The following is a 26,457-nucleotide window of genomic DNA, read 5'->3' as shown; positions in this document are numbered from 1 at the left end:
GACCTATTCTGCAATCTTTCAAGACCCCCCCCCCCCCCCCCCCCCCCCCAAGAATAAACCTGTTTTATACAAATGGTTGCTGATGGGCATAATGAGTTTATTTCAATTTCTTAAAGTGAGTGACTACACAAAATTTTATAATATTTTATTTACCAAAATATTTCAAGATTTGATAGAATGTAATATGTCAATGCACACTAAATTTGTTACTGACATCTGCACATTTATCAAATGTTGAATTTTGACCTGTCATGGATAAAACACTTTAAAATAAACAAGCCTGAATTCTTAGCTCATAATGGATTTCAAAAGTTTCAACAAGCCCAGCTATGTAAAAACTTAAACTTAAGCAAGTTCAGCATATATTTTACCAGAAAGGCACTTGCAGGCTGGTGCTTATTCTGACCCCAGGCAGACCACCAACTTGGCATTTAGATGACAGATGTGGACCATACAATGAAAAGCTTCTATGAGTTAAATGCTGATGCAAAAGAAATTAAGTAAGACACTTTATAACAAGAATTGGGTTGGATCTAAATATTGCAGTGGTTGAAAGCGTTTCAACGTAAGTATTCTGTTTGATTTCTAGAGATAATTACACACGTAAGTTTGAAAATGTGTCTGGATCAATATCAGCTTGTCATAAAAAAGGGAGCACCTCTGCAAAAGTGTTTACATCTACAGAGGATTTATGGGATATGCAATAAAGAGTTTGTGACAAAGATCACGTAGATAGCAATCCAAAACAACACTTATCATAATGAGGTCATCGCTCTATTGGCACTCAAAACGAAATTGACAATCAGAAATGTTGAGCATTAAGTATTGACAGTTGCTAATGTTCCATGGAATTCCTTCTGCACTGAGGCTTGGGCTCAGTTGGGTATTTATGACGTTCAAACACTCAACACCTGCACAGTAAACACATGCCAATGCTCTTTTATTGCACTTAATAATTGCGGTGATTTCTTCTATAATTTTTTTCCATGTTTCAGGACATGTTGTGTTGTTAACATGTGTATAGAGGGTGAGAGAGTTGTAGTGGTATAAGTGTCGGCCTCTCACAAAAGAGGTTGTGGGATCAAGCCTGGCCATGGGCATGCTCTTTTTCCCTTCCAAAGCAGACAGCATTACTGGTCTCTACCATAGCAATGCACTTGAGTGTGACGGCTGTCTTCACAATCAAAATAAATTGGTATAAATCAACATGAGTGCCAAGTTTCATTGAGATATCTCGACAGGTTTCCATGTTATGGACAATAAGATAACCGACTTGCAGGTACGATGCCACCATTACCAACACTGTCAACAACCATCATAACTTCAGTTGACCATTTCTCTCCAACATATATCACTTATCTGATAAAACTATAAAGCAAAACATTCTTTGAGGACAAAATAATCGGAGCAAATACTCACGAAAAGGTGTTAATCAAGACAAACAAACACTTCAGCTACTGGAAATGATAGGGATATTTGCTTAGCAAGTTATATCTCAGTAATATCTACTAATTCAGTCATTTAGGGGTCATGAAAGTCAGCATCTTTGTTTGAATTGAATACTCTTGTCAACTTAGTATTGCTTTGTATCATACTAGATGACAAATGATAAACACAAGGTCATACTTGAAATGTACCTGTATTGACCGCTGTGAGGTTTGGAATTTGTTTAAATCAAATAATTATCAAATATTATTCCTTAGATACAAGTTACAAAGGTAGCTAGCGGCAATGCAGCTGATCTGTTCAGCTGGTACACATATATACGCACAAAGTGACCATTCTATAACAGGAATTCAGAAACAATTCTTCCCAACAGTTATATTATACTCACAAAGAGTATAAAATTGTCAATTTAAGACATTCTTCTCCCATACATAAATGGAGCAATGGAGGTTGATTTATCAAGAGAAATAGTCAATAAAGCTCAACCTACTGTTTACCAAGGACTTTATTTGGTGCTTGCTATAATTCAAAAGTGCCCTTAATTAAGCAGACAGCCTTAAGACTTGCTCTTATGATTGCAGAACATGCATATTTGATCAAGTGAAAAACAAGGAGTCATTCATTGAAGATCAATCCTTTGAAATATTAATGAAATTCAGTTTGAATCCAGTTCGGATCACAAGTGGATATCCTGGTTTGCCATTTTCCCTCTTCTGATCACTGTGCATTACTCACCTAATACTTTAGTCGGAGTAGCGGGACTTACCACAAGTACGCTTATTGCCATGGTTAATAAGTGTATATATTTTGCTGTATTGAAAATTATCAACAATGATTTGTGATGTGGTTACCATAAAGATGCGAACAACGAGAACAATGCTGATGACACCCAAACTATGAAACCCTTACAATTTTCCAAATACCCAAAAGGAAGCTAAACAATTATATCCTACCACATCGTATAAGAGGTGTCCATCCACAGTTCAGATCCCGTAGATTGACGTCGGCACCGTCTTGAATCATCCAATCAAGCAACTTGACATTCCCTCCATCAACCGCCCAGTGAATCGGTGCTGACCCGCCTCGATCAAAATCATTATAACGTGCTCCATTCGCTCGAAGAACCTTAATTGAGTCTAGCTGGCCCGAATAACACGCTAGCATTAACCTGGAAAAGGGTAGAAATGTGTTAAGTGGGTACATTTTGTGGGCTGTTTTCTAATTTGCTAGTGCAATTATTTACATTCTGATACTTATGTATTAATTAATATAACTTATATTTTTGTAAATAGAATACTCCTTAAGCCAGTTCTAACCATCTACCAATCATGACCAACTTGCATACCTAGTATAAAGTTCCTGAGTCCGAGCGCTCAGATATTGAGCGGAAACCATTAAACAGCTTATTGACCCGCCAACTTATTGCTTTTCACCTGAGGTCATCACGACCTTGAGTTTTGACCTACTGATCTCTTACATCAATAAGGGTTATCTATTAGTTATTAGTCTATTAGTTATGACCAGCTCGCATACCAAGTATGAAGTTCCTGAGTCCAAAGGATGTTCATTTATTGAGAGCAAACTGTTTTTTTTTCCCTCAAGGTCACGACTTTGACCTTTGACATACTGATCTCAAAATCAAAAGGGGTCATTTCACTTATCATAGCCAACTATGTATTTCGTTCATTAAAGCTTAATTAGGCTCTCTTTTTTGGAGTACTTACGCAGTTTTTCCAGCATCGTTCTTCAGATGAACATCAGCACCATATTTCAAGAGCAGCTCAACGGAACTGAAAACCACACAAAACAGTACGGTCATTCATTGCAGCTGAATTAAGTCAGATAGGAAATTGGTCAGTGTGTAGGAGTTCAATTTATTATATCAGGTCTGAATGGGGTCTGCTAATTGCTTATCATATTATAATCATTCCCTAGCTTTGTTGTGTCTTTTTTCTTAAATAATATGTTTCTGAAGTTGAGACAAAAAAAGAAACTTATTAAGCCTACAAAAGTTAATTTTAAATGATAAATTTCTCTAAAGCAATGAAAGCTGTAACTGTTATTTAAGGAGATAAGGGAAACACAAGAATAAGATAAAGCAAGTCTTCAATAGACATCAGACTGCATTTACTACCAATAAAACTTTAAAACAAAATTAAGTACTCTAAGAGAATAATCTTGAAGTACAAAACCATTCTATAGATTACAGTTTCAAGTACAAAACCATTCTATGGATTATACTTTCAAGTACAAAACTGGATTTATCAGCTCAAACCAGATAACACTAAAAGCCCCTCTGTCCAAATTTGGTGCCGCATTTTGTTTACATGATTAAACTGTTTTGTTTGTCAAATTAAAAACAGAACAAAGCATGTTCCTGACGATTCTAGGAGACTAGACTGGTTAACAGAATTTTAGCAGAGTTTGACATTCTTTGAAAAATAAAACAGTCAAAACAACATTCTTATGTTTGTTTGTATGTAATTTTTAAATTTAATCAATTAAAATTTTAAAATATTTTTTATTCATGTTTATATTCTGCACAACTTCTTCATAGCTGTTTCATTCTGGCTTTTAATTCATTCACATTTTCAGTTATATCAATTTTAATACGAAGGTTTTAACACAAATGTATTTCAGGTATTATTATGGTTCAAATGGTGTGACTGGTTGAACTGAAACAATGGTTGAATGTAACCATACCTGACGTAACCTTTCACTGACGCCTGCATCAGTGGGGAGAAGCCATATTTGTCTGGAACATCAATCTTCACATCACTGGAGCAAATCAGGAACACATTACAATTTTTTTTTAAAGAGAATACAATATATCTTCAGTAACACACTTTTTCCAGAGTCTTGTACAGGACTGGTACCATTATTTAAAAATGCCCAAAGTTTCTTAGCCTTACTGCAATATTTCATTTTCTAAAATTTTTCTTATTATATTATGTAACCTAAATGGATTAGTTTCACCTTGATGTAAAACAGAGTTATGTTCGCTGACAAAGAATTTTCATTTAAAGTATCAAAAGTAATGTACCAAGACAGATGATTTTTCAATTAAACTCTGTGGAGTTAAAGAATCTAAGAGGAATTTTAACCTTTATCTTATCTGAGTTCTGTGAGTGTTCTTTTCTAGTATTAAGCACCCTGACATAAGTAAAACACTTTTTTTTTTAAAACTTGAGTTGAGTTACTTACCCTGACTGCAATACTGTCTCCATGAGTTCATGGTCCTGGCGGTTGAGAGCTCGGTGAAGATGCTCACCCGTCATTGGCTCCTCTGTTGTCATAGAAACAGCAATGAGATAATCTCTAATCATGTTTATAGTTAAACTTACAAAATTCTTAATATGAATGCCAAAATATTCAAATTAAGAGGTTGTCTGTTCTTGTTTTTTTTCAGCTAAACAAACTGAACTGTTAAAGCCAGGGTTATAAGCCTTGCATAACATGACTGTGTATTTTTCTCTGAAAACATGTTTACCATAATTCATTTGACCTACATGAGGTTTTTTGGAAATTTAATGGCCAAGATAAAAAGCGGACGAGCAATATTTTTTTTCCTGTTAATGCATTCAGCAATATAAGAACATTTTTTTTTTAAATAAAATAAAATTAGAAAGTATTATAGAGTAAAAGATCTTTGTTTTTCATGTATTTGTTCTTAAAAAGTATTACACAACATAGCACAAAATGCACCCAATAATCTGAGGTCAAAGATTTAAGTCAGTTATGGTGTGTTTGAGTATTAACAAATTTTAAGTGCTAATCCCTAAAACCGTGAGCTCATTCTATTGCATTAATATAACCAACAGAAAAAGAATGAAAATACTCATGATAAATCATATGCTTGATTACATTTGACTTAAAGTTGCATCTCACAGATTGAACGTTTTGACAACTTTTTTATTTTTTGTCTTGGAATGAGCCAATTTTTGCAAAAATCCATTGAAGGCAGTTATATAAGACTGCTGACAAAAAATCAGATCGCAAATTTTTATATTTAAGTTCAAAAATTGATGTTTAATGCATTTTTCTTAAACCATTAGTAACTGTTTAAGCCATATAACATTATTTTTCGAACGGAAATATGAAAATCTACAATCTGAATTTTTGTCAGCAATCTTATATCATTGGTTTGCAGATATTTACGCAAAAATTTGCTCTTTCCAAGAAAAAAATTAAAAAGGTTGTAAAAATGGTAAATCTGTAAGAGTGCAGCTTTAATATTCTTTAAAATGAAAGTGAAACAAAAGGAACACTTATATCAAAATCATGCAAAATAACATGATGCAGTAATGCATGGGCAGAGCGAAAAAAAAAATCTAATAAAATCCCTGCGGAGCAAACGCCAAATCTCCTCAGTAGCTTTCCTGTTAAAAAGGGGCATTACTCAACATTTACTAGAGCAAGAGTTATGACCCTTGCTGCACATGTGAACATTCTAATATGTTTCATGTAAATAGCTTTTTACAGTAAATTTTGAGCTTAATTTGCTGTTGTCATAGTTTATGAAAGTTGTCCGCATCAATGAGCTGACACAGGATATGACAATACTTCAACAGTTCTCTACAAACAAACTATAACCTGAGACAGTAATGCTAGTGAGTGATAGTGATTTTTTGGTGTTGTATTATCTGAAATCATGGAAAATTCACACACATTTTCAAAAGATCTTTTGATGGAACTTAAAGAAGTGATTTAATTTGCAAGACTAACTAGAAGTATGGTGCTGCAAAATTGGAAATAAAACATTCTTCATATACCTTCAATAGCTTGACCTATTCAGACAATACAAAACCATTTTGCAAAATGTTCTTAAAATGGAGATTAATGGGAATATGGTGGTTCGAAATCTGCTGCATGGGTTTGCTCCTCTATGTGATTACATGTGACTCTGTCCAGCGATCCCATTGGTGGAGGCATGGGCCTAAACACTAATAACAATCACAAGACGTCTCTTCAAAGTTGTTTACTCAATGAGCTTACAATCATCTTAATTATAAAAGAATTTCTCTTGAAGACTTGTACATCTTATAATTCATTAGAACTGCTTTAAAGGGATAAATCACTGAGATTGACTTTTCTTCTTTATCTTATAAGAAAACAATAACTACATAGTCTTCACTGTTAGATGCACAAGTTTCATTATCATAATTGGGGGACCCTCTGTCAGACCCAAGTGAAATCTTTTAAGTAATTTGAAAATAAAATTATTGATTACATTAATTTCGTCCATTGAGTCAGTGAATGGAAGAATCTAAGAAGATGTCCTAATTTCTTGTCACATCCTGAGATTTCCTTTCACAGCAGATGGTGACCTGTTTGACAGTCTATTTCAATGTATTTTTAAATTTTCCCATTAATCACACAATGTAAATATTATCTTTAGTATTTTTTTATTCACAATTTCAATGAAGGCCAGATATTATGTATACATAATCAAATTGTTTTTTAACCATCAATGATAAGTTTAATAAAAGAAATTTGATATGGAATTAAAAGACACATCAAGCTACATCACAGATCATAACAAAAATAATTCACTTAAACTGCTAACTGATACTTTTAAAATCTAGCATATAAAATGTTCATTGTGTGTAAATGTATACCATGTTGTCATAGAAAGGTGCATACAGCAATGGAAAGCCCATTAAAATCGAAGCTTTAATAAATTGAGAAATCCTTACACTACAACAAAGCGGTTTCTGGATGCATAAGCAAGATTTATAGTCAGTTGGAACAATATCGACTTTGGAACAATATACGAATCTGACATTTGACAATAATATATGGCTTACCCTTTAAACCTTAAAAAACAAAATCACTTTGCTTACATGAAAAAGAAAGTCAGCTTTTCCATTACAACAAAGAAAGAAGATTTACAAACATCAAATTGAGTTTGGAAAAAATAACTTTTTTTCATTTTATAAAACAAGATTAAACCGACAACATTCGGTTTGCAAGGTACAAACCAGTACTAATGCATGTTATAAGAGACATTCAGAAAAAGCCCCTGGTGCGTGTTGAACCAAGGACCTCTAGGGATAGAGGTCTGCATGTATTGCTAGTGTGCTACACCACAACAATAGCTGTAAATACTGTTAACATTGAGTGTCACAAAGGTTTTGATTCCAGACAAGACCCAGTGTCAGAGTCAGTTTGTAGTTTGCTGACAGAAAACAGCAATTTAACAATACAAACAGCCAACATGAGTATTGTGTTTAAGACGTTCAAAATATATTTAGCCCCCTTTTCTATTATTTTATCATGTTCACTGACATATTCACCATTTTGAATATATCTTCATTTGCACAAGCATAAATTCAACTGAATCTAGTTTTATCTAAGGCCATTTCAGTGGCTTATATTCAAGAAAATGCATTTTAATTTGACTTTCAAAAAGTAAAACATTATAGAGCATTTAAATATCCTACTTGTGGAGGAAACTTTGACATGCGCGCTCCACTCGCTGTGACCGGCGCTGTTCATCATCCGCATCCGGTACTTGTACTCACTCTGTGGGTCCAGCCCAGATACAGTATGGCGCTTGGCATATCCACTGCAAGCATAAGATAAGGTATTATAAGATTAGATTATTCAGGTATAAGATTGTCATCAAATTGTTGGTCAAACCCAGGTACTGTGTTCCACTGCATATTCTATTGAAAAACAAGCTCAGTTTAGCTCAGATGAAAAGGAATTGTGGTCAACAGCATCAGGTACTTTATTCAGATTCTGGGTCCTTCCTGACATTGTGTGCTGCTTTGCATAACCACTGATAGTAGTAGATAATATATGATAGGCCAAAATGAGTCCTCCCATCAGATACTTATATATTTTTAGATTGCGGGTCCAACATTGGCTTTGTGTGATGCTTTGCAAGATAATAAGCTATTTTAAGATAATTCATCAAATGCATCTAGTGCTTGTATTCAGGTTGTGGGTCCACAGCATCACATGAACAGGGATTCTGCGAAAAAGAGTACTTTGAGGGAAAGTGATCAGTTTCTTTATTTGTACCTTTACAGAAAGAGTTAAATGATTAAAATTTAAATGACCATTCCTCATAGATATGTTCTAGATGCAGAGGAATTAGACTGTTCTAGTTTACAGATATTTTAGCAGATACTGGATGTTCTAGATTTCAAACTTTCTTCGACCAATACTCCTGCACCACCCACTAATTTCCACATCAATGCATGTTCTCAGTACAGATCTTTCGCATCACAAAAGACATTTCAGAAATCAATGTACTAATTGATCGGAAACCTTAGCTGTATTGATTTGCAGCCAATTAATTTTCAAGTATAGACTTCAAACAAAAAACAATGAATTTCAATAAGAGTGAATATTTATAGAACCCTCTCAATTAAATTTAATGTTTAACTCTTTTAATGTACATTTTGTTGGTGTTTCAAATTGTTTTCATAGTGCACTCCTTTAATGCCTCATTCCCCCCAAAAACAACAACAACAACAACAAAACAACAAGAACAACAACACTGAATAGGTCAAGTGACATCAGGGAAAACAGTAACTGACTCAAGGGCCATTTAATTTCAAGGGGAAAACACATGGCCCAGTTCAAACAGGGGAAACCAAAGCAAGCTACAGTGTGACCAAGTCAAAGGGAAAACACTGACCAGCCCCAGTGCCATCAGTTCAAGGGGAAACCATTGACCAGCACCAGTGCCATCAGTTCAATGGGGGACCAATTGACCTTACGACAGGATTTGATTGACAGGTCCTATCAGCCAATCAGAATGCAGGGCTGATAAGCCGTGTTGCTATCCGCCATTTTGTCCGTCAAACTGACCAGAGTCCGTCATATACATGCGCTGACAATTCCTCGCCTTTTTAAGTATTATGGTAAAAAGGTGTTGTCATGGCACTTGTAATTCGGATACAAGGTAGCCAGGCCGACTAAAGATGGCTTCCAATTTGTTCCGTATTCGAAACCAGCGAGTTATTTAGAAAAATGCAAGTGCTGAATCAGACTCTGTGGAAGACCTCATCAACAGCTGAACTTGGAAATTTTGAAAGATCGTTCAAAGGCGAAACATCCATACGTCTGTACAAAAGTATTTTTTTGAACAAAACTACTTATTTCAATCCGCTCAAAATTTATTTAATACTGAAATTGTCCGTGCATGACCTAAATATGTGTTACTATTTTTAAACTATAAACATCGTACATTTATACTTTGGCTTGTGTTGTCAAATCGGCATTAATGGCCATTTAATATCAGGTTCAACATGGACACGATTGATTTCATTCAAGATAGAGGTATTTTTGTTGATACCGTTATGTAGTTTTTATAAACTGCTTTGCTTTCAAAGTAAATCAGGAAATATCGTACAACTAAATTTTTGTCCGAACCATCGCATGCTTCCGAATCTCATCTTCTCGTATGGATCCTATGTAAACAATGGCTTTTGTAGCTGTCATTCCGACACATTTCATAGATTTCTTATTTTCATATCAGCACTTTGTCGACGGGAAATCCAATCAAGAAAACCCTGACCCTCAAGCAGCTACTGTATTTGACCAGCTCACACCAGCTAGGCCTCCTCCAAAACTCAGATAAATATTTGAGCCACCAAAAAAATACGAGAACAGATCGGTCTGAATCGTTAAGGTATTATTTTCTGTATAAAACAATTTATTTCACTGTACATTTAAATCGATTATTATGTTCATTAGAACTTGATTCTGCCAAACATGTGCTGTAAAGACTTAGACTTATTATGAATAAAGAACAAGTCAAACATGTACATATTTTCATTGTTATTCTTATATTTTGGGCCATTTACGTAAATCTACAATATTTAATGATAGTTCATCCTGATCCAATGTTCAGAGTCCGGATCACATGCACACTCGATTAATAGTATTCTTAAAGTTGCACTCTCACAGAATTCTAGTTTGACACTTTTTGTCTCAGAATCGGCTTATTTTGGCATTCTTTAAATTAAGACCTAATATATAAATCACAAAGCAAACTTCTCCGAGCCAAAATATGATAAATCAAATCCTGTGTAAGTTGTCAAAGTGATCAATCTGTGAAAGTGCAGCTTTAACAGTGAAAAATAACTTCTGCTAATGCTATATATTTTAAAATATATTTGCCATTGCAATAAAGAGATATTCACCTACAATATCATACATAAACACCAAAGAAATATCAAAGTTTAAGTAATGTTTGCAAAACAACAATGTATTTAATAAATCTGATATTAAATATGCAACAACTGGTGTTATAATCCAGAACTGAAGCTAACATCATAGAGGTACATCCTTCCAAGAATCCATCAAAACAACATGCTGAACAACTTCAAGAACTCTCTTCAAAAGACCACACTTTCCTGAAATAAATAAAAGATGCCAATATTAAAATAAATCAGTTACATGTATGGTTAAATATTTTAATACTAGCTGTAAATGCTACTGCCTTTGATGTTGCTTCCTACATGTATATCATAATGAAATATTGACAAGATAATAGCTAATGTTTTGTGGTTGTTGTTTTTCTCTGGACAAATAGTCCATTACTTTTGTACAGCAAAGTAAAACTAAATGTTATAAAAAGCTTTAAAATAGGTCCTACCGATTAATTGTAAAACTTGTCATCACTGGTTTTCTCTTGCGGTTGACATTGCCTGGACTGGCAAATATCATGTGTGTGTGTGGGGGGGGGGGGGGGAGGTGGCGGTTTCCGGTCTTATGCTAGGTCCCCTGTTGCGGTAGGCTTGTTGAAGACAATAATAAGCCAATAAGGGGACTTCCTTATCTCCATCAATCAGAATACTTTAATGGTGTCAACGGTAAATAGCAGGAGACCCTCCACCAGCCTTAACCGGTAAATGAGGGGAGGGTAGTGTGTGTGGGTTAGAACCAGCTGCCCGGTCAGCTTAGTTGGTTAGAGCGCCGGGCTAGTGTTCTGGTGGTTGTGAGTTCGAGCCCCACACCGGGGGCAATTTTCCTCCCAGGTCTACTTTTACAGCCAGAGTGTGTGAACATGTTCCACAATTTCTGTAAGAACAAAAATCAAAGCATGTGAATGTTTGAGCAATGCAAAAGTTACAGATTGGTATCACCCACGATTGTCACTTGTCAACTATTACATTATTATTCATAAGGGGGAGTGTTCAATCGCTTAGAACTGAAACTTTTTATGCATAACTCCAATAAACCATTTCTGCTCATACTATAGAATACAAGGTTAAACTGTATAGCTGGCATGTAACGTTATTTAATGTCACTTCCGGGTTCCCCATTCGGGCCATTTATGTTTTACTCATATTGTGCGATGATTTAATCTTTAATTCAACAATACTGTAAGAAGGACCGGTGTTATTAAAAGTTAAACTTACCCTTGTTTGCATTTACAGTATGCGTCACGCACACGCTTTTCCTTTGTATCGATGTCAATGTTGACAACATGGCGGCTATCCGATTTTCTCTGACTTGGATAGATTTCACCCCGTCAATGTTAGATATCGTCATTTTCTAAAGATATATCGAGCCTTCCGATGTAGCAGCCAATTACAAATTCCTTTGACTTCTATTTTTTTCGCATTGTAATGTCACATTTATGATAATTTGTCAGGAATATCGGAAAGCGAAACGACGCGAGACGCCATCACTTCCTCTTTTTTTTGACGGACATAGACAGAGTTCGCTCCCTTGATATCAGGGGGCGTGGCTTAGAAGCCGCTGTCGTAAGGTCAATTGACCAGCCCCAGTGCCATCAGTTCAAGGGGAACCATTGACCAGCACCAGTGCCATCAGTTCAATGGGGGACCAATTGACCAGCCCCAGTGCCATCAGTTCAAGGGGGACCCATTGACCAGCACCAGTGCCATCAGTTCAAGGTGGACCCATTGACCAGCATCAGTGCCATCAGTTCAAGGTGGACCCATTGACCAGCATCAGTGCCATCAGTTCAAGGTGGACCCATTGACCAGCACCAGTGCCATCAGTTCAAGGTGGACCCATTGACCAGCATCAGTGCCATCAGTTCAAGGGGGACCCATTGACCAGCATCAGTGCCATCAGTTCAAGGTGGACCCATTGACCAGCACCAGTGCCATCAGTTCAAAGGGGAACCATTGACCAGCACTATATGAGTGCCATCAGTTCAAGGGGGACCCATTGACCAGCACCAGTGCCATCAATCCAAGGTGGGACCATTGACCAGCACCAGTGCCATCAATACAAGGTGGGACCATTGACCAGCACCAGTGCCATCAATCCAAGGTGGGACCATTGACCAGCACCAGTGCCATCAGTTCAAGGGGGAACCATTGACCAGCACCAGTGCCATAAGTTCAAGGGGAACCATTGACCAGCACTATATGAGTGCCATCAGTTCAAGGGGGACCCATTGACCAGCACCAGTGCCATCAGTTCAAGGGGGAACCATTGACCAGCACCAGTGCCATAAGTTCAAGGGGAACCATTGACCAGCACTATATGAGTGCCATCAGTTCAAGAGGGACCCATTGACCAGCATCAGTGCCATCAGCCCAAGGTGGACCCATTGACCAGCACCAGTGCCATCAGTTCAAGGTGGACCCATTGACCAGCATCAGTGCCATCAGTTCAAGGGGGAACCATTGACCAGCACAAGTGCCATAAGTTCAAGGGGAACCATTGACTGGCATCAGTGCCATCAGTTCAAGGGGGGATCATTGACCAGCTCCAGTGCCATAAGTTCAAGGGGGAACCATTGACTAGCACTTTATGAGTGCCATCAGTTCAAGGGGGACCCATTGACCAGCACCAGTGCCATCAGTTCAAGGGGGAACCATTGACCAGTACAAGTGCCATAAGTTCAAGGGGGAACCATTGACTGGCCCCAGTGCCATCAGTTCAAGGGGGAATCATTGACCAGCTCCAGTGCCATCAGTTGAAGGGGGAATCATCGACCAGCACCAGTGTCATCAGTTCAAGGGGGAGCCATTGACCAGCACCAGTGCCATCAGTTCAAGGGGGACCCATTGACCAGCACCAGTGCCATCAGTTCAAAGAGGGAACCATTGACCAGCTCCAGGGCTATTAGTTCTATGGGGAAACATTGACCAGCTCCAGTGCCATTAGTTCAAGGGGGAACCATTGACAAGCACCAATTTCATCAGTTCAAAGGGGAACCATTGACCAGCTCAAGTGCCATCAGTTCAAAGGGGATCCATTGACCAGCACCAGTGCCATCAGTTCAATGGGGGAAAATTTGACCAGCTCCAGGGCTAATAGTTCTATGGGGAAACATTGACTAGGTCCAGTGCCATCAGTTCAAGGGGGACCCATTGACCAGCTCAAGTGCCATCAGTTCAAAGGGGGAAACATTGACCAGCTCCAAGGCCATCAGTTCTAGGGGGAAATATTGACCAGCTCCAGTGCCATCAGTTCTAGGGGAAACATTGACAAGCACCAGTGCCATCAGTTCAAGGGGAAACATTGACCAGCACCAGTGCCATCAGTTCAAGGAGAATTTAAACATTGACCAGCTCCAGTACCATCAGTTCAAAGGGGTAAAATTGTCCAGCTCCAGTGCCATCAGTTCAAAGGGGGAAACATTGACCAGCTCCAGGGCCATAAGTTCAAGGGGGAATATTGACCAGTTCCAGTGCCATCAGTTCAAGGGGGAACAATTGGTTACCCCAAATGCCATCAGTTCAAGAGGGAACATTGACCAGCATCAGTTCAAGGGGGAACATTGACCAGCTCCAGTGCCATCAGTTCAAGGGGGAACAATTGGTTACCCCAAATGCCATCAGTTCAAGAGGGAACATTGACCAGCTTCAGTACCATCAGTTCAAGGGGGAACATTGACCAGCTCCAGTGCCATCAGTTCAAGAGGGAACATTGACCAGCTTCAGTACCATCAGTTCAAGGGGGAACATCGACCAGCTCCAGTGCCATCAGTTCAAGAGGGGGAAACATTGACCAGCTCCAGTGCCATCATTTCAAAGGGGGAAACATTGACCAGCTCCAGTGCCATCATTTCAAAGGGGGAAACATTGACCAGCTCCAGTGCCATCAGTTCAAGGGGGAACATTGACCAGCTCCAGTGCCATCAGTTCAAGGGGGAACATTGACCAGCTCCAGTGCCATCAGTTCAAGGGGGAACATTGACCAGCTCCAGTGCCATCATTTCAAAGGGGGACCCATTGACCAGCACCAGTGCCATCAATCCAAGGTGGGAATTTATTTCAACCACAAGCTGGTTCTAAGACTCTTGATCTCCTGATGTTTTTCTTATGTTTTTGTTTGTCCAAAAAAGAGCATAATTCAAAAATAATTAAAGCATCAGTTATAGGTCTTGCTAGATGTCTATATGATGAATATGTGCTCGAGTTGAATATTCTTTAAAGGTTTTTTGGTCCATGTTACAGTTCTTGCACTTTTACATCTACATCTAGCACTTGAAGGCTTTCACAAAATAAAAACAAACAACCAAATGAAACAGATTAGCTTAAAATCTCATGAAAGTTTTAATTGAAATTACAGGTGATTAAAAATAACCTAGACTTCTGTACTTTTAGAACCTACCAACAGTGTTGCCTATTTAAAGAACTTAATAAATTACAATCAATAAATTAACTATTTGATATGATTTTATTTTTCTGGATGTGGGTGTGAACTCCGATCTTTTTACTGTTGGGTTAACAAATTGAAATGTATTTTGTGTAACTGAACTTAACTGAAAGTCTGTCCTTCAAAGAAAAAAATAACTTCAAAAGCTTTATTGTCAATATGATGAGGGCTAATACCCAGTGGCAAAGCCAGGTTTCTCAGTTAGGGGGGGCGTAACTTCTGAAATTGACTTCTGTTGGCCGCTAAGGCCCCCATGTGTTTTCATGGTAATTCAGGGGGTCGGAGGCCTTCGCGACGGCCTCAAGCTCTTAAACTATTGCATGTGTTTACTATGGAACGCCGGGGCTAAATGCTTCTTGCGAAATGCGTTATGCAAATGCTATATATAAAACAATAGTTTCATTTTCGACCAATCGAATGGCCGGGTACGGAATTACGGAAGCTCGTGCTATGTGAAATCTAAATAAAGTAACACCTCCTGAATTATGGATTTCCTTCGCATCTCGCATTTCGCATTAAGCATTTTAAAAGCATTTAGCATCTCGCATTTTGCACAAAAATCATTTCCCAAAAAGCATTTCGCCTATGGCATAACACAATCAAATTGAATCGGACGAAATATTGTGCACGTTCCGAACTGCTCCCGGCAGTGAAGGGGATGTAAGACATAGGCTACTGATACTGCTACAGAAATATTATTATACGGTGGAAGAAACGATACTCTTTCTAACCTAACGCGTTTACAGCAATATACAGAGTTGCACATCTTGCTATTCGCAATCTAACTGACTTTCTGGCATATTTTCTCTAGGACACCTCTTTACTTTACCGTTTCTGAATATTATATTGTATTGGTGTGTTTATATATGTTATTCTAATGAATAGACACAACAAACATATTATTTTTCACCTCTATTACATGCAGATAAAAGTATTTTTCAAATTAATGTGTTCCTTTTTTCATTTCATACAAAATAATTCTGCTCAACAACAGTAAAAAATATTGAATCGAAGCTTTTCGCATTTCGCAAAAAGCATTTCGCATAAAGCATTAAGCGTTTTGCAAAAAACATTAAGCATACTGCAGATTTTGATTTTGTTGTAAAGAGCAGTAATGCTAAAAACTGTTCTAACAAATGACCAGTTCTATAATCAGGCAACCATCTTGTACCAAACATATCTTTTGAAACATTTAAGATTAGGGAATACAGGCCCATTGCCAACAGAAAATACGAATGTTTGACATTTAAAAAAACCCCATGATGATTGTATTACCAAAGCCACACCATTTTTTAACAGAAAATGGTTCAATTGAAGGGCCAAGGCACCCAGTGTTTTGTATGTAGGATCGCAATGCATCACCCACCTCCCCCCACCCACCCCACCCACCCACACACCTTCTTTGCTTTCAAAAAAACTCCATTTTTCAAAATGATTTAATTTATTGAAATTTTACAGAGGATTTTTATGTGAACATTTTGCTTTAATTGTGCTACAATCATGGTTCTCTATATTTCAATTAGATATACATACTATGTTTACATGCTGTAATTGCTTTCATAAAAACCCCAAAGACTTTTGTATTATAAAAGAAGGCAAAAAACCACCCTCTAAATGGCACATTGTTAGCACCCGTCCTCCAAAACTAAAAAAATGCTTGGTGCATTGGACAAAATAAATAAAAAAAGTTTACTTCATGTTTACATTCTAACTGTTCAATCATTAAAGCATTTTTTTAATTACAAATTGTTCTGTATTTTTTAGAATGGATTTCTAACACAAATTTCATGTTCGTTGTTATAAAATTATTATGCTTGCAGACTTTAAATTTTGAGGAAATCATTAAAAAAATAAAAAAAAATTATACAGTAGAAGCGCTAGCTAGGGAATAAAAAATCATGTTTTTATTGGAAATATAAGAAAACAGGTCCTTACTTAAAGTCCTCTTCCATTGGGGAAAACAGACCGCTGCTCCCAGACTCCATGACTACTATCCACTTTTATATATCACAGAATGTTTCACACATATACAAGACCCATGCTCCTCACCATAAACCGTCAATCTGCACAAATTCACTAAGTACTTGTCACTTTATGTCTACTGCAGTTCCTCGAAAGTGCAAATATTTACACACCACTAACAAATGCCTTCATAGCTACACGGCAAAATACAAATAATAAATTAAATCAGTGCGCAGAGGCTATGTTCCCTTTAAAAGTCAATTTTTTAGATTCATTATAGAACATTCAAATAATAAACAGATTATGGAAGAAAGTTAAAGATGCCTGATACTGTTAACATTACATGCATTCAAGAGCCGTGTAAACAAATGTGATGTAGTGGTTTGATAAGACCCGAGGTTAAGAATGGTAATAAACTAATTGATTTCCTACCCTCGTTTTTTTTTTATGGAATTGTCGATATATGTGTCCTCACAGTGAGCTAATTGTAACAGCCAGTCACAGACGTTGCCTTTCAGGTCAATTAATGAAAGTTAAAGGTACTGTCCACCAGACTGGTTGAAACATTATAATTCGGGTTTGTATTTAGCAGGACTGGTCTGCCAATTTTACATAAACAGAACTCTAATTTGATGATGTTTTATCATTGTAACAAACATTTTATTGATATTGGACATCAAAATAATAGTTTCATGTGAAATGTGTCATTAAATTTTTTGTAACAATGATAAAAACCTCATAAAATTTGTTCTGATTTAAAAGATTACCAAAAAACATGTGAGGAAAAATGCTATATTTTGGTGAAAAGTTTTAGCAATGCAAACTATTTTAGACTTAAATTTCCCAGATTTGTTTGGTCTTTTGGCTCTTCATAAAAGTGAATAAAATAAATCCAATTAAAAAAAAAATATAAGTTCCATTAAGACTGCAGTGAAAAATTTGAAATTATTCAACTAGGCTTTAATCATGCCTGCATGCGCTATACATGTGGAACTGTACCTAAAAACTGTATTTCTTTTGGAATTAAGAGAATTTTATTTTTATTTCGCCTGTTAACAATATGATGGAATGCACCTTTATTTCTGGCTTAAACTTTAATATGACCTTAACAGTATTTGCAAAAGATTTATGTCTCTTACATGACTTTGGATGGAATTGTTTGTAAAAGGTTTACAAACATATTAGTTTAAGCCCAAATATAAACTATTGAATTTATAAATTTAACAGATTTGGGCAGAGGGAAATTTGGATTTTTAATCTCAAGATAACATCAAATCCACTTATACTGAAACTTGCAATAGTAAATCTCTTATTTAACATTCAAGTTTTCCAGAATGCCATACTGTACAATCAAGTTGCTTGTATACGAGTGATTTATTGTGTTTAACAATTTAAATAAAAAAAGATAAAGAGAGTTAAGTTAACTTAAAAAAAAACAGCCCACATCAAAGCAATAAACTTATATCACTTCTAATTTAAACATTATTACATCCAGAATATTTTTAATAATCCGACTTAGATGGTGTCTTGCCCAAATTGAGGCAGAAAATCCTGTCAATTAGAGAGACATATATATCACTTAAATCACCTTGCGGCCTTTAAACAAAATGAATTATATACCTGAACACTTCAGACCATTGTTAATGCAATAAGATCTTCTGGTTGAGAAAAGGCTTATAAGATCAAGTTACCATTACCAGTGTATGTTCGAAAGCTTACAATTAATTGAAAGAAAAGTGTAAATATACATTGAACATTTCATCCATAAATTATGCCAAATAATGCTCTGTTCATATTAAACGCAAATACCCGTCACAAAGCATCATCTTCGTCAAATCGTTCGCAACAAAAGCAGAAGACAACCTACTTTCAAAGCAGCTTTCATCAATTTAAGCATTTTATAATAAAATAATTAAAATATAATAGACAAATTTTGACCAAAAGAAATTATTTGTAAGGCATATCAGACCATGGTTTGCTCACCAGTTTTGCTCAAATAAAAATCTAAATGCCTGTAAACATTATCATCAATTACATGCTGAAATAGTGGAGCAGCTTTTCTTTTGTACAAATATTTGCCATAAATGCATGTTAAATAGTCTATAGCCTATACTGGGCAATAGGCTGACCTGAAACATTTGTGGACACATTATTTAACAGGTACATGTTAAAAAGAGACTATGATCTTAAACTCTTGCTTATTGCAATTATTCCGGGTGGGTGTGATTTGGAATATTGAGTAGACAAACATGAATGCCAATGGGAGAATATATGAGCCTTCCCAGTGACAGCCTTACTCAACCACCAACTATGTTCCATGAGGAGACCAAGTATCATGGCGTGCATTTAAACAAGAGTTTGATCTACGTCATTGTCAAAGGTTGCCCTTTTAATTGAGCTTCAATCTTCTTTTTGATAATCAAGGGGCAGAACTTGTGAAACAATTATACCAAGAGATTGAACTACTCTTCTTTTAAACGGACCTGTATACCAGGTCATTTCAGCTTTTGATAAATATATTTTTATCATGGTAAAGATAAAACATTCATATGTAATGGACTACTTTTTGCTGAATGTTGTCACAAATGTGTCTTTTGTAAAGTTTACCTTATTCCTTTCTTCGGTCAAATAAAATAACATTTTCAAGGATTATGCACTCATTCTATTGCAGTTAAATCCATGGAGACAGAAATAAGTTTAGACATTACGTCAGTGCCAAAACATTTTCACCAAATATTTTGTTTCCCTGGAAACAGAGTTTGAGAAAAAGCATCAACCATGGGGCTGTCATGGAAGTTAGATGTATTCAAAGCCTCGTTTCTGATATTTTACCAAAGATCAGTAAACCTTATTTCTGTGAAATATTTCACATTCAGGTAGGGATACAACTATACTCAATTCTGTTCGTGGAAGACACTTATAAGCTTTGCCGAGGCCTATTGTCATTGTAAGAATATTATCACTTCTAAGTTTCACATTGTCTTTATCTTTGGAAATCTGCCATTTTAATATTGCCATTTTTTTTAGATTTTGTACGATATTAAAGCATTAGCAAACAGCCACCCACAGTGACAGATTTCATTTTTGATATCATTTTTTGCTTAAATTTGGCTCAAAGAAAATATTTTTATCAAGGCAAGGCTAATTTATTTTCCGTTCTTATGATATAATTTTGTTGAAGGCTATACTAATTGACAAAAATGCAAACCTATTGGTATATTGTGAATGTAGGGCAGAAGGACTTAAGTACAATAGATCTATTACTGAGACCATTTTTTATTTTTTTTGGAAATCTTTTAGATTTTAACTTCATTTATCCTGTGCTGTCATATTTAATTAAAAAATCTCAACAATTTATTCACTAAAATATATTATTCACCCTCTCAGATAGCATCTACAAGGCAACACATATTTCAAGGTTTGAGACATTTTGTTCCTTTATCTGAACAAAACACGAAACACCAACTCATATAATGATACTCAGAACAAAACATCGTAATATTGCCTTTGTATAAATCTTTTCTGTTGTTTTTAGTTGAGGGAAACAGTGCATCTTGTCAACATGACACTGAACACTGTTGACCTTGTCAACCTGACGCTGAAGACTGTTGAACTTGTCAACCTGACGCCAAACACTGTTGACCTTGTCAACCTGACACTGAAGACTGTTGACCTTGTCAACCTGATGCCAAACACTGTTGACCTTGTCAACCTGACACCAAAAACTGTGTCAACCTGATATGGAACACTGTTAACCTTGTTAACCTGACACCAAACACTGTTGACCTTGTCAACCTGACGCCAGACACTGTGTCAACCTGATATGGAACACTGTTGACCTTGTCAACCTGACGCCAGACACTGTGTCAGCCTGATATGGAACACTGTTGACTTTGTCAACCTGACGCCAGACACTGTGTCAACCTGATATGGAAGACTGTTAACCTTGTTAACCTGACACCAAACACTGTTGACCTTGTCAACCTGACGCCAGACACTGTGTCAACCTGATATGGAAGACTGTTAACCTTGTTAACCTGACACCAAACACTGTTGACCTTGTCAACCTGACGCCAGACACTGTGTCAACCTGATATGGAACACTGTTAACCTTGTTAACCTGACACCAAACACTGTTGACCTTGTCAACCTGACACCAGACACTGTGTCAACCTGATATGAAACACTGTTAACCTTGTTAACCTGACACCAAACACTGTTGACCTTGTCAACCTGACGCCAGACACTGTGTCTGCCTGATATGGAACACTGTTAATCTTGTTAACCTGACACCAAACACTGTTGACCTTGTCAACCTGACGCCAGACACTGTGTCAACCTGATATGGAACACTGTTAACCTTGTTAACCTGACACCAAACACTGTTGACCTTGTCAACCTGATGCCAGACACTGTGTCAACCTGATATGGAACACTGTTAACCTTGTTAACCTGACACCAAACACTGTTGACCTTGTCAACCTGACGCCAGACACTGTGTCAACCTGATATGGAACACTGTAAACCTTGTTAACCTGACACCAAACACTGTTGACCTTGTCAACTTGATGCCAGACCCTGTGTCAACCTGATCTGTGTCAACCTGATATGGAATACTGTTTACCTTGTTAACCTGACGCCGAACACTGTTGACCTTGTCAACCTGACGCCTGACACTGTGTCAACCTGATATGGAACACTGTTAACCTTGTCAACCTGACGCTGAACACTGTTGACCTTCTCGACCTGACACCGAACACTGTAGCAACCTGATACCAAACACAATTGACCTTGTCAACCTGAGGCCGAACACTAATGACCTGGCCAACATGACGTCAAACACTTTTGACCTTGTAAACCTCATGCCGAACACTGTTGACCTTGTCAACATGACACCGAACACTGATGACCTTGTCAACCGCACACCGAACACTGTATACCCGGTCAACCTGATGCCAAACACTATTGACCTTGTCAACTTGACGCGGAACACTGTAGACCCGGTCAACATGACACCGAACACTGTAGACCCGGTCAACCTGATGCCAAACACTGTATACCTGGTCAACCTGACGCTAAACACTGTTGACCTTGTCAACCTCAGGTCGAACACTGTTGATTAGTGATGAAACGATTATCGAGTACAATCGATAAATCGTCGCTGACAATGCTATGTTGGCGACAATCGATAGTGGTTGTCCAAAATCGATGTCGCTAATGTAACTTCCGGTAACTACGTATTTTTTGTTATGCAGTAAAAGAAAAGTGCGGTGAATGTAAATACTTTTGCTTAAAAACTGACAAACTCTCCCTAAATAACAAATTGTTTTTAATTTAATTGTTTATATATTTCATAAAACCTCAATAATCTATTGCTATGGTGTAGTGGGTTGGGTCTTATCTGCAAATACCGAGGATCCCGGATCGATGCATTCTGTTTTTGAAACCTTTTTTTGCATCGTTTGTTATTTACAAATTTACTTTTTTGTGAAAGTTTTATGAAATTATGATATTTTAATAAAATCTTCAATATTACCGGTTATTGGATGATAAGCTGGTTAACAAATAATTAATATGCCTTAACATGGATAAAGCGCTAAGATAACTTACTTGATATGGTGTGCATCATTTTGCAATTGATGTGCAATTATTAAATACACGTATGTGTTTTGTTGTTACGTTTTTTCGTTATGTTATTAAAGACATAATAAGGTTATGTATATTTGCTAACTGTTGCAAAAAGCATGATTATAGCATCACCCGTGCTGATTCCAGGTTAAACCATTTAAGTGATCAATCCATGATTATACTATAAAGAATGTATTCCTTAAAGATATTATAAGATTTCGATTATTGCTGATAGTAAATCGAAATACTTGGTCCGATTTGATTCGAGTATCGATAGCAAATGGAGTCCGATTTTCAAACTCTACTGTTGACCTTTTCAACCTCACAGCGAACTGTTAACCTAGGCTTTTACCCTTTTCCACATAAATGTTAATTAAACTTCTGGTGCTCACTCACTTATTTCCTATATCTTACACCAAAACAAACAATTATCCTGTATTATTATTTTATAATTTATAAAGACAAATTAAATAGTGAGATATAATAATGACACTTATCATCAAACAACACATGCTCAAATATCTAAGCACATTAAATAACTTTTTCAACTGCAGATGATGATAATTTTTTATCATAGTCATTTTACTTTTTTCCTTTTAAAGAGAGACAACTCTGATATTCTTTCAACATAAGAACAATGAACTTACTTCCCTCTCCATGCATTTATAATGGCACATAATGTTCTGGAATATCAAATTTCAGTTTAATTACTTTTAAATTGATTGACCTTTTACTTAACAAAGCAAAGCATTTGAAAGTATACATTTACTTCGTCAAAAGGTCAAATTTATTAGTGTTTAATTACTTTCTTATTAATTACAAACCCAGTCAACAAAACGTGATCTAGAGCAGTAAAAAAACGTGTCCAAAATCAGTTCCATGATTTATGTGTAAAGAAAGGACATGGACCGCCGCCAAGCAATTTAAATGAATGAGCATTGAATAACTTTAAGTATGAGAAATGTCCGATCATCAAAGATTTTAAAATGTGAAAGGCCAATCTGGCGCTTACTATTTGTTCACCAAACATCAACATCAGACAATAATGCCTGGTCAGAAACAATGCATCAAACATCAACAAACACCAACCATTCACCAATGGGGCACTGACTATAGATGCTGAAGTTCATCTGACAAAAATAGCAACTACTGATGAGAGATGCAAGCCCAGTCTGAGCAATATCGCCCCCCTTCAGAAAAACAAAGAAAAGGCAAACATCTTTATCTGGACAAGGTTTGGTTATTGAAACGTATTTGATACAGCAGCTGACCCTCATGCTCAAACTTCCACCTGCCAAACACTGACAACCTTTATCAGAATGTCACAAACCCCAGACAACCTCTCACAACCTACAAGCACACACTTCTGGTCGGAAGTACACACTCTATTGTACGTACAGTTTGACTTGGGCTTAAGCACTGAGACATTTGGAATCCAAAGTTTGCATGAATGCAATTTGCTTTGTAATTTTATTTATCAGTAACTTCTGCAGCAACAATAATGCAGTGCGTGGATTGCGTGATTAAGCGCTTTCACAGATTACATGACATTTCCTCTAAGCTCTTTTATTGATTAGATGTCATGTTTTTCAATAATTTTACAAAATGAACAACCCGTCTACATAAAAGAGAGATGAGGCGTAAAAAGCATTATTGTTTACACTAACAAGAGAGTAATATTTCAAACTAGGCAATAAAAGATATTCATAAACAGTGTATGTAAGTGGACGTCACTTCCTTTCCATGATTGATTTTATATCTACTGATGACGGTATAATGCAGAAGCGTTTTAAATATAAAAATATTAAAAGTTTAAATAATTTTAAATATATTATTTATAAACTTGGCAATACTATCATACAATCATGGTTTTCACATTCTAGCTCAGGGGCCATATTCAATATAATTCTTATCCTCATCCATGGACATGCCTCAGTGATTCCATTCAGTCCATTTGCCTAATTTTTTACAGTCAAATCAAAACACTCATTAAGGTAAGTACATAAACCTCTAGTTGAACAAGGGGCATAACTCATTAAGGTAAGTACATAAACCTCTAGTTGAACAAGGGGCATAACTCATTAAGGTAAGTACATAAACCTCTAGTTGAACAAGGGGCATAACTCATTAAGGTAAGTACATGGACCTCTAGTTGTACAAGGGCATAACTCATTAAGGTAAGTACATGAACCACTAGTTGAACAAGGGGCATAACTCATTAAGGTAAATACATGCACCACTAGATGAACAAGGGGCATAACTCATTAAGGTAAGTACATAAACCTCTAGTTAAACAAGGGGCATAACTCATTAAGGTAAGAACATGAACCACTAGATGAACAAAGGGCATAACTCATTAAGGTAAGAACATGGACTCCTGGTTGAACAAGGGGCATAACTCATTAAGGTAAGTACATGAACCCCTAGTTGAACTCCTGGTTGAACAAGGGGCATACCTCATTAAAGTAAGTACATGGACTTCTAGATGAACAAGGGGCATACCTCATTAAAGTAAGTACATGGACTTCTAGTTGAACAAGGGGCATAACTCATTAAAGTAAGTACATGAACCCCTAGATGAACAAGGGGCATAACTCATTAAAGTAAGTACATGAACCCCTAGTTGAACAAGGGGCATACCTCATTAAAGTAAGTACATGGACCCCTAGTTGAACAAGGGGCATAACTCATTAAAGTAAGTACATAAACCCCTAGTTGAACAAGGGGCATAACTCATTAAAGTAAGTACATAAACCCCTAGCTGAACAAGGGGCATAACTCATTGAGGTAAGCACATGAACCCCTAGATGAACAAGGGGCATAACTCATTAAAGTAAGTACATGAACCCCTAGTTGAACAAGGGGCATACCTCATTAAAGTAAGTACATGGACCCCTAGATGAACAAGGGGCATAACTCATTAAGGTAAATACATGCACTTCTGGTTGAACAAGGGGCATAACTCATTAAGGTAAGTACATGGACCCCTAGTTGAACAAGGGGCATAACTCATTAAGGTAAGTATATGAACTCCTGGTTGAACAAGGGGCATAACTCATTAAGGTAAGTACATGGACCCCTAGTTGAACAAGGGGCATAACTCATTAAAGTAAGTACATGAACTCCTAGATGAACAAGGGGCATAACTCATTAAAGTAAGTACATGAATTCCTAGTTGAACAAGGGGCATAACTCATTAAAGTAAGTACATGAACCCCTAGTTGAACAAGGGGCATACCTTAATAAAGTAAGTAGATGAACCCCTAGTTTAACAAGGGGCATAACTTATTAAAGCAAGTACATGAACTCCTAGTTGAACAAGGGGCATAACTCATTAAAGTAAGTACATGAACCCCTAGTTGAACAAGGGGCATAACTTATTAAAGTAAGTACATGAACTCCTAGTTGAACAAGGGGCATAACTCATTAAAGTAAGTACATGAACTCCTAGTTGAACAAGGGGCATAACTCATTTAGGTAAGTACATGAACTCTAGTTGAACAAGAAGCATAACTCATTAAGGTAAGTACATGAACTCCTAGATGAACAAGGGCATAACATATTAAGGTAAGTACATGAACTCCTAGATGAACAAGGGCATAACTCATTAAGGTAAATACATGAACTCTAGTTGAACAAGAAGCATAACTCATTAAGGTAAGTACATGGACTCCTAGATGAACAAGGGCATAACTCATTAAGGTAAGTACATGACCTCCTAGATGAACAAGGGGCATAACTCATTAAGGTAAGTTCATGACCTCCTAGATGAACAAGGGGCATAACTCATTAAGGTAAGTACATGACCTCCTA

General features: G+C 36.7%; 1 protein-coding gene and 2 long non-coding RNA genes across 9 annotated transcripts in view; 1 reads left to right on the top strand and 2 right to left on the bottom strand.

Moving 5' to 3' along the window:
- The window catches only part of LOC128211537 (fibronectin type 3 and ankyrin repeat domains 1 protein-like), a 63,629-nt gene that overhangs the window by 5,562 nt on the left and 31,610 nt on the right, over positions 1-26,457 (bottom strand). For 5 of the 7 annotated variants that reach the window (XM_052916445.1, XM_052916441.1, XM_052916443.1 and 2 more), the window contains 5 exons: positions 7,890-8,014; positions 4,651-4,732; positions 4,150-4,224; positions 3,171-3,236; positions 2,400-2,614 (listed from right to left, as the gene is read on the bottom strand). In XM_052916445.1, coding sequence (XP_052772405.1) covers positions 2,400-2,614; positions 3,171-3,236; positions 4,150-4,224; positions 4,651-4,732; positions 7,890-8,014 — 563 coding nt within the window. Of the gene's footprint in view, positions 1-2,399; positions 2,615-3,170; positions 3,237-4,149; positions 4,225-4,650; positions 4,733-7,889; positions 8,015-16,989; positions 17,327-17,448; positions 17,532-26,457 lie in introns of those variants that run through there. The other 2 variants (XM_052916447.1, XM_052916446.1) reach the window with 2 other exon arrangements.
- Positions 9,614-10,856, top strand: LOC128211540 (uncharacterized). Its single transcript, XR_008257303.1, has 3 exons — positions 9,614-9,741; positions 9,941-10,093; positions 10,724-10,856. It is a non-coding gene; the product is annotated as an uncharacterized LOC128211540 (long non-coding RNA).
- Positions 10,228-12,113, bottom strand: LOC128211539 (uncharacterized). The gene is made up of 3 exons (XR_008257302.1): positions 11,829-12,113; positions 11,063-11,487; positions 10,228-10,820 (listed from the first exon to the last, which is right to left on the bottom strand). It is a non-coding gene; the product is annotated as an uncharacterized LOC128211539 (long non-coding RNA).

This window comes from Mya arenaria, chromosome 12 (genome assembly GCF_026914265.1).
Source record: "Mya arenaria isolate MELC-2E11 chromosome 12, ASM2691426v1".
Taxonomy (NCBI): domain Eukaryota; kingdom Metazoa; phylum Mollusca; class Bivalvia; order Myida; family Myidae; genus Mya; species Mya arenaria.
The sequence above is the reverse complement of the archived record's forward strand: the minus strand, read 5'-3'. Positions and strand labels throughout refer to the sequence as shown.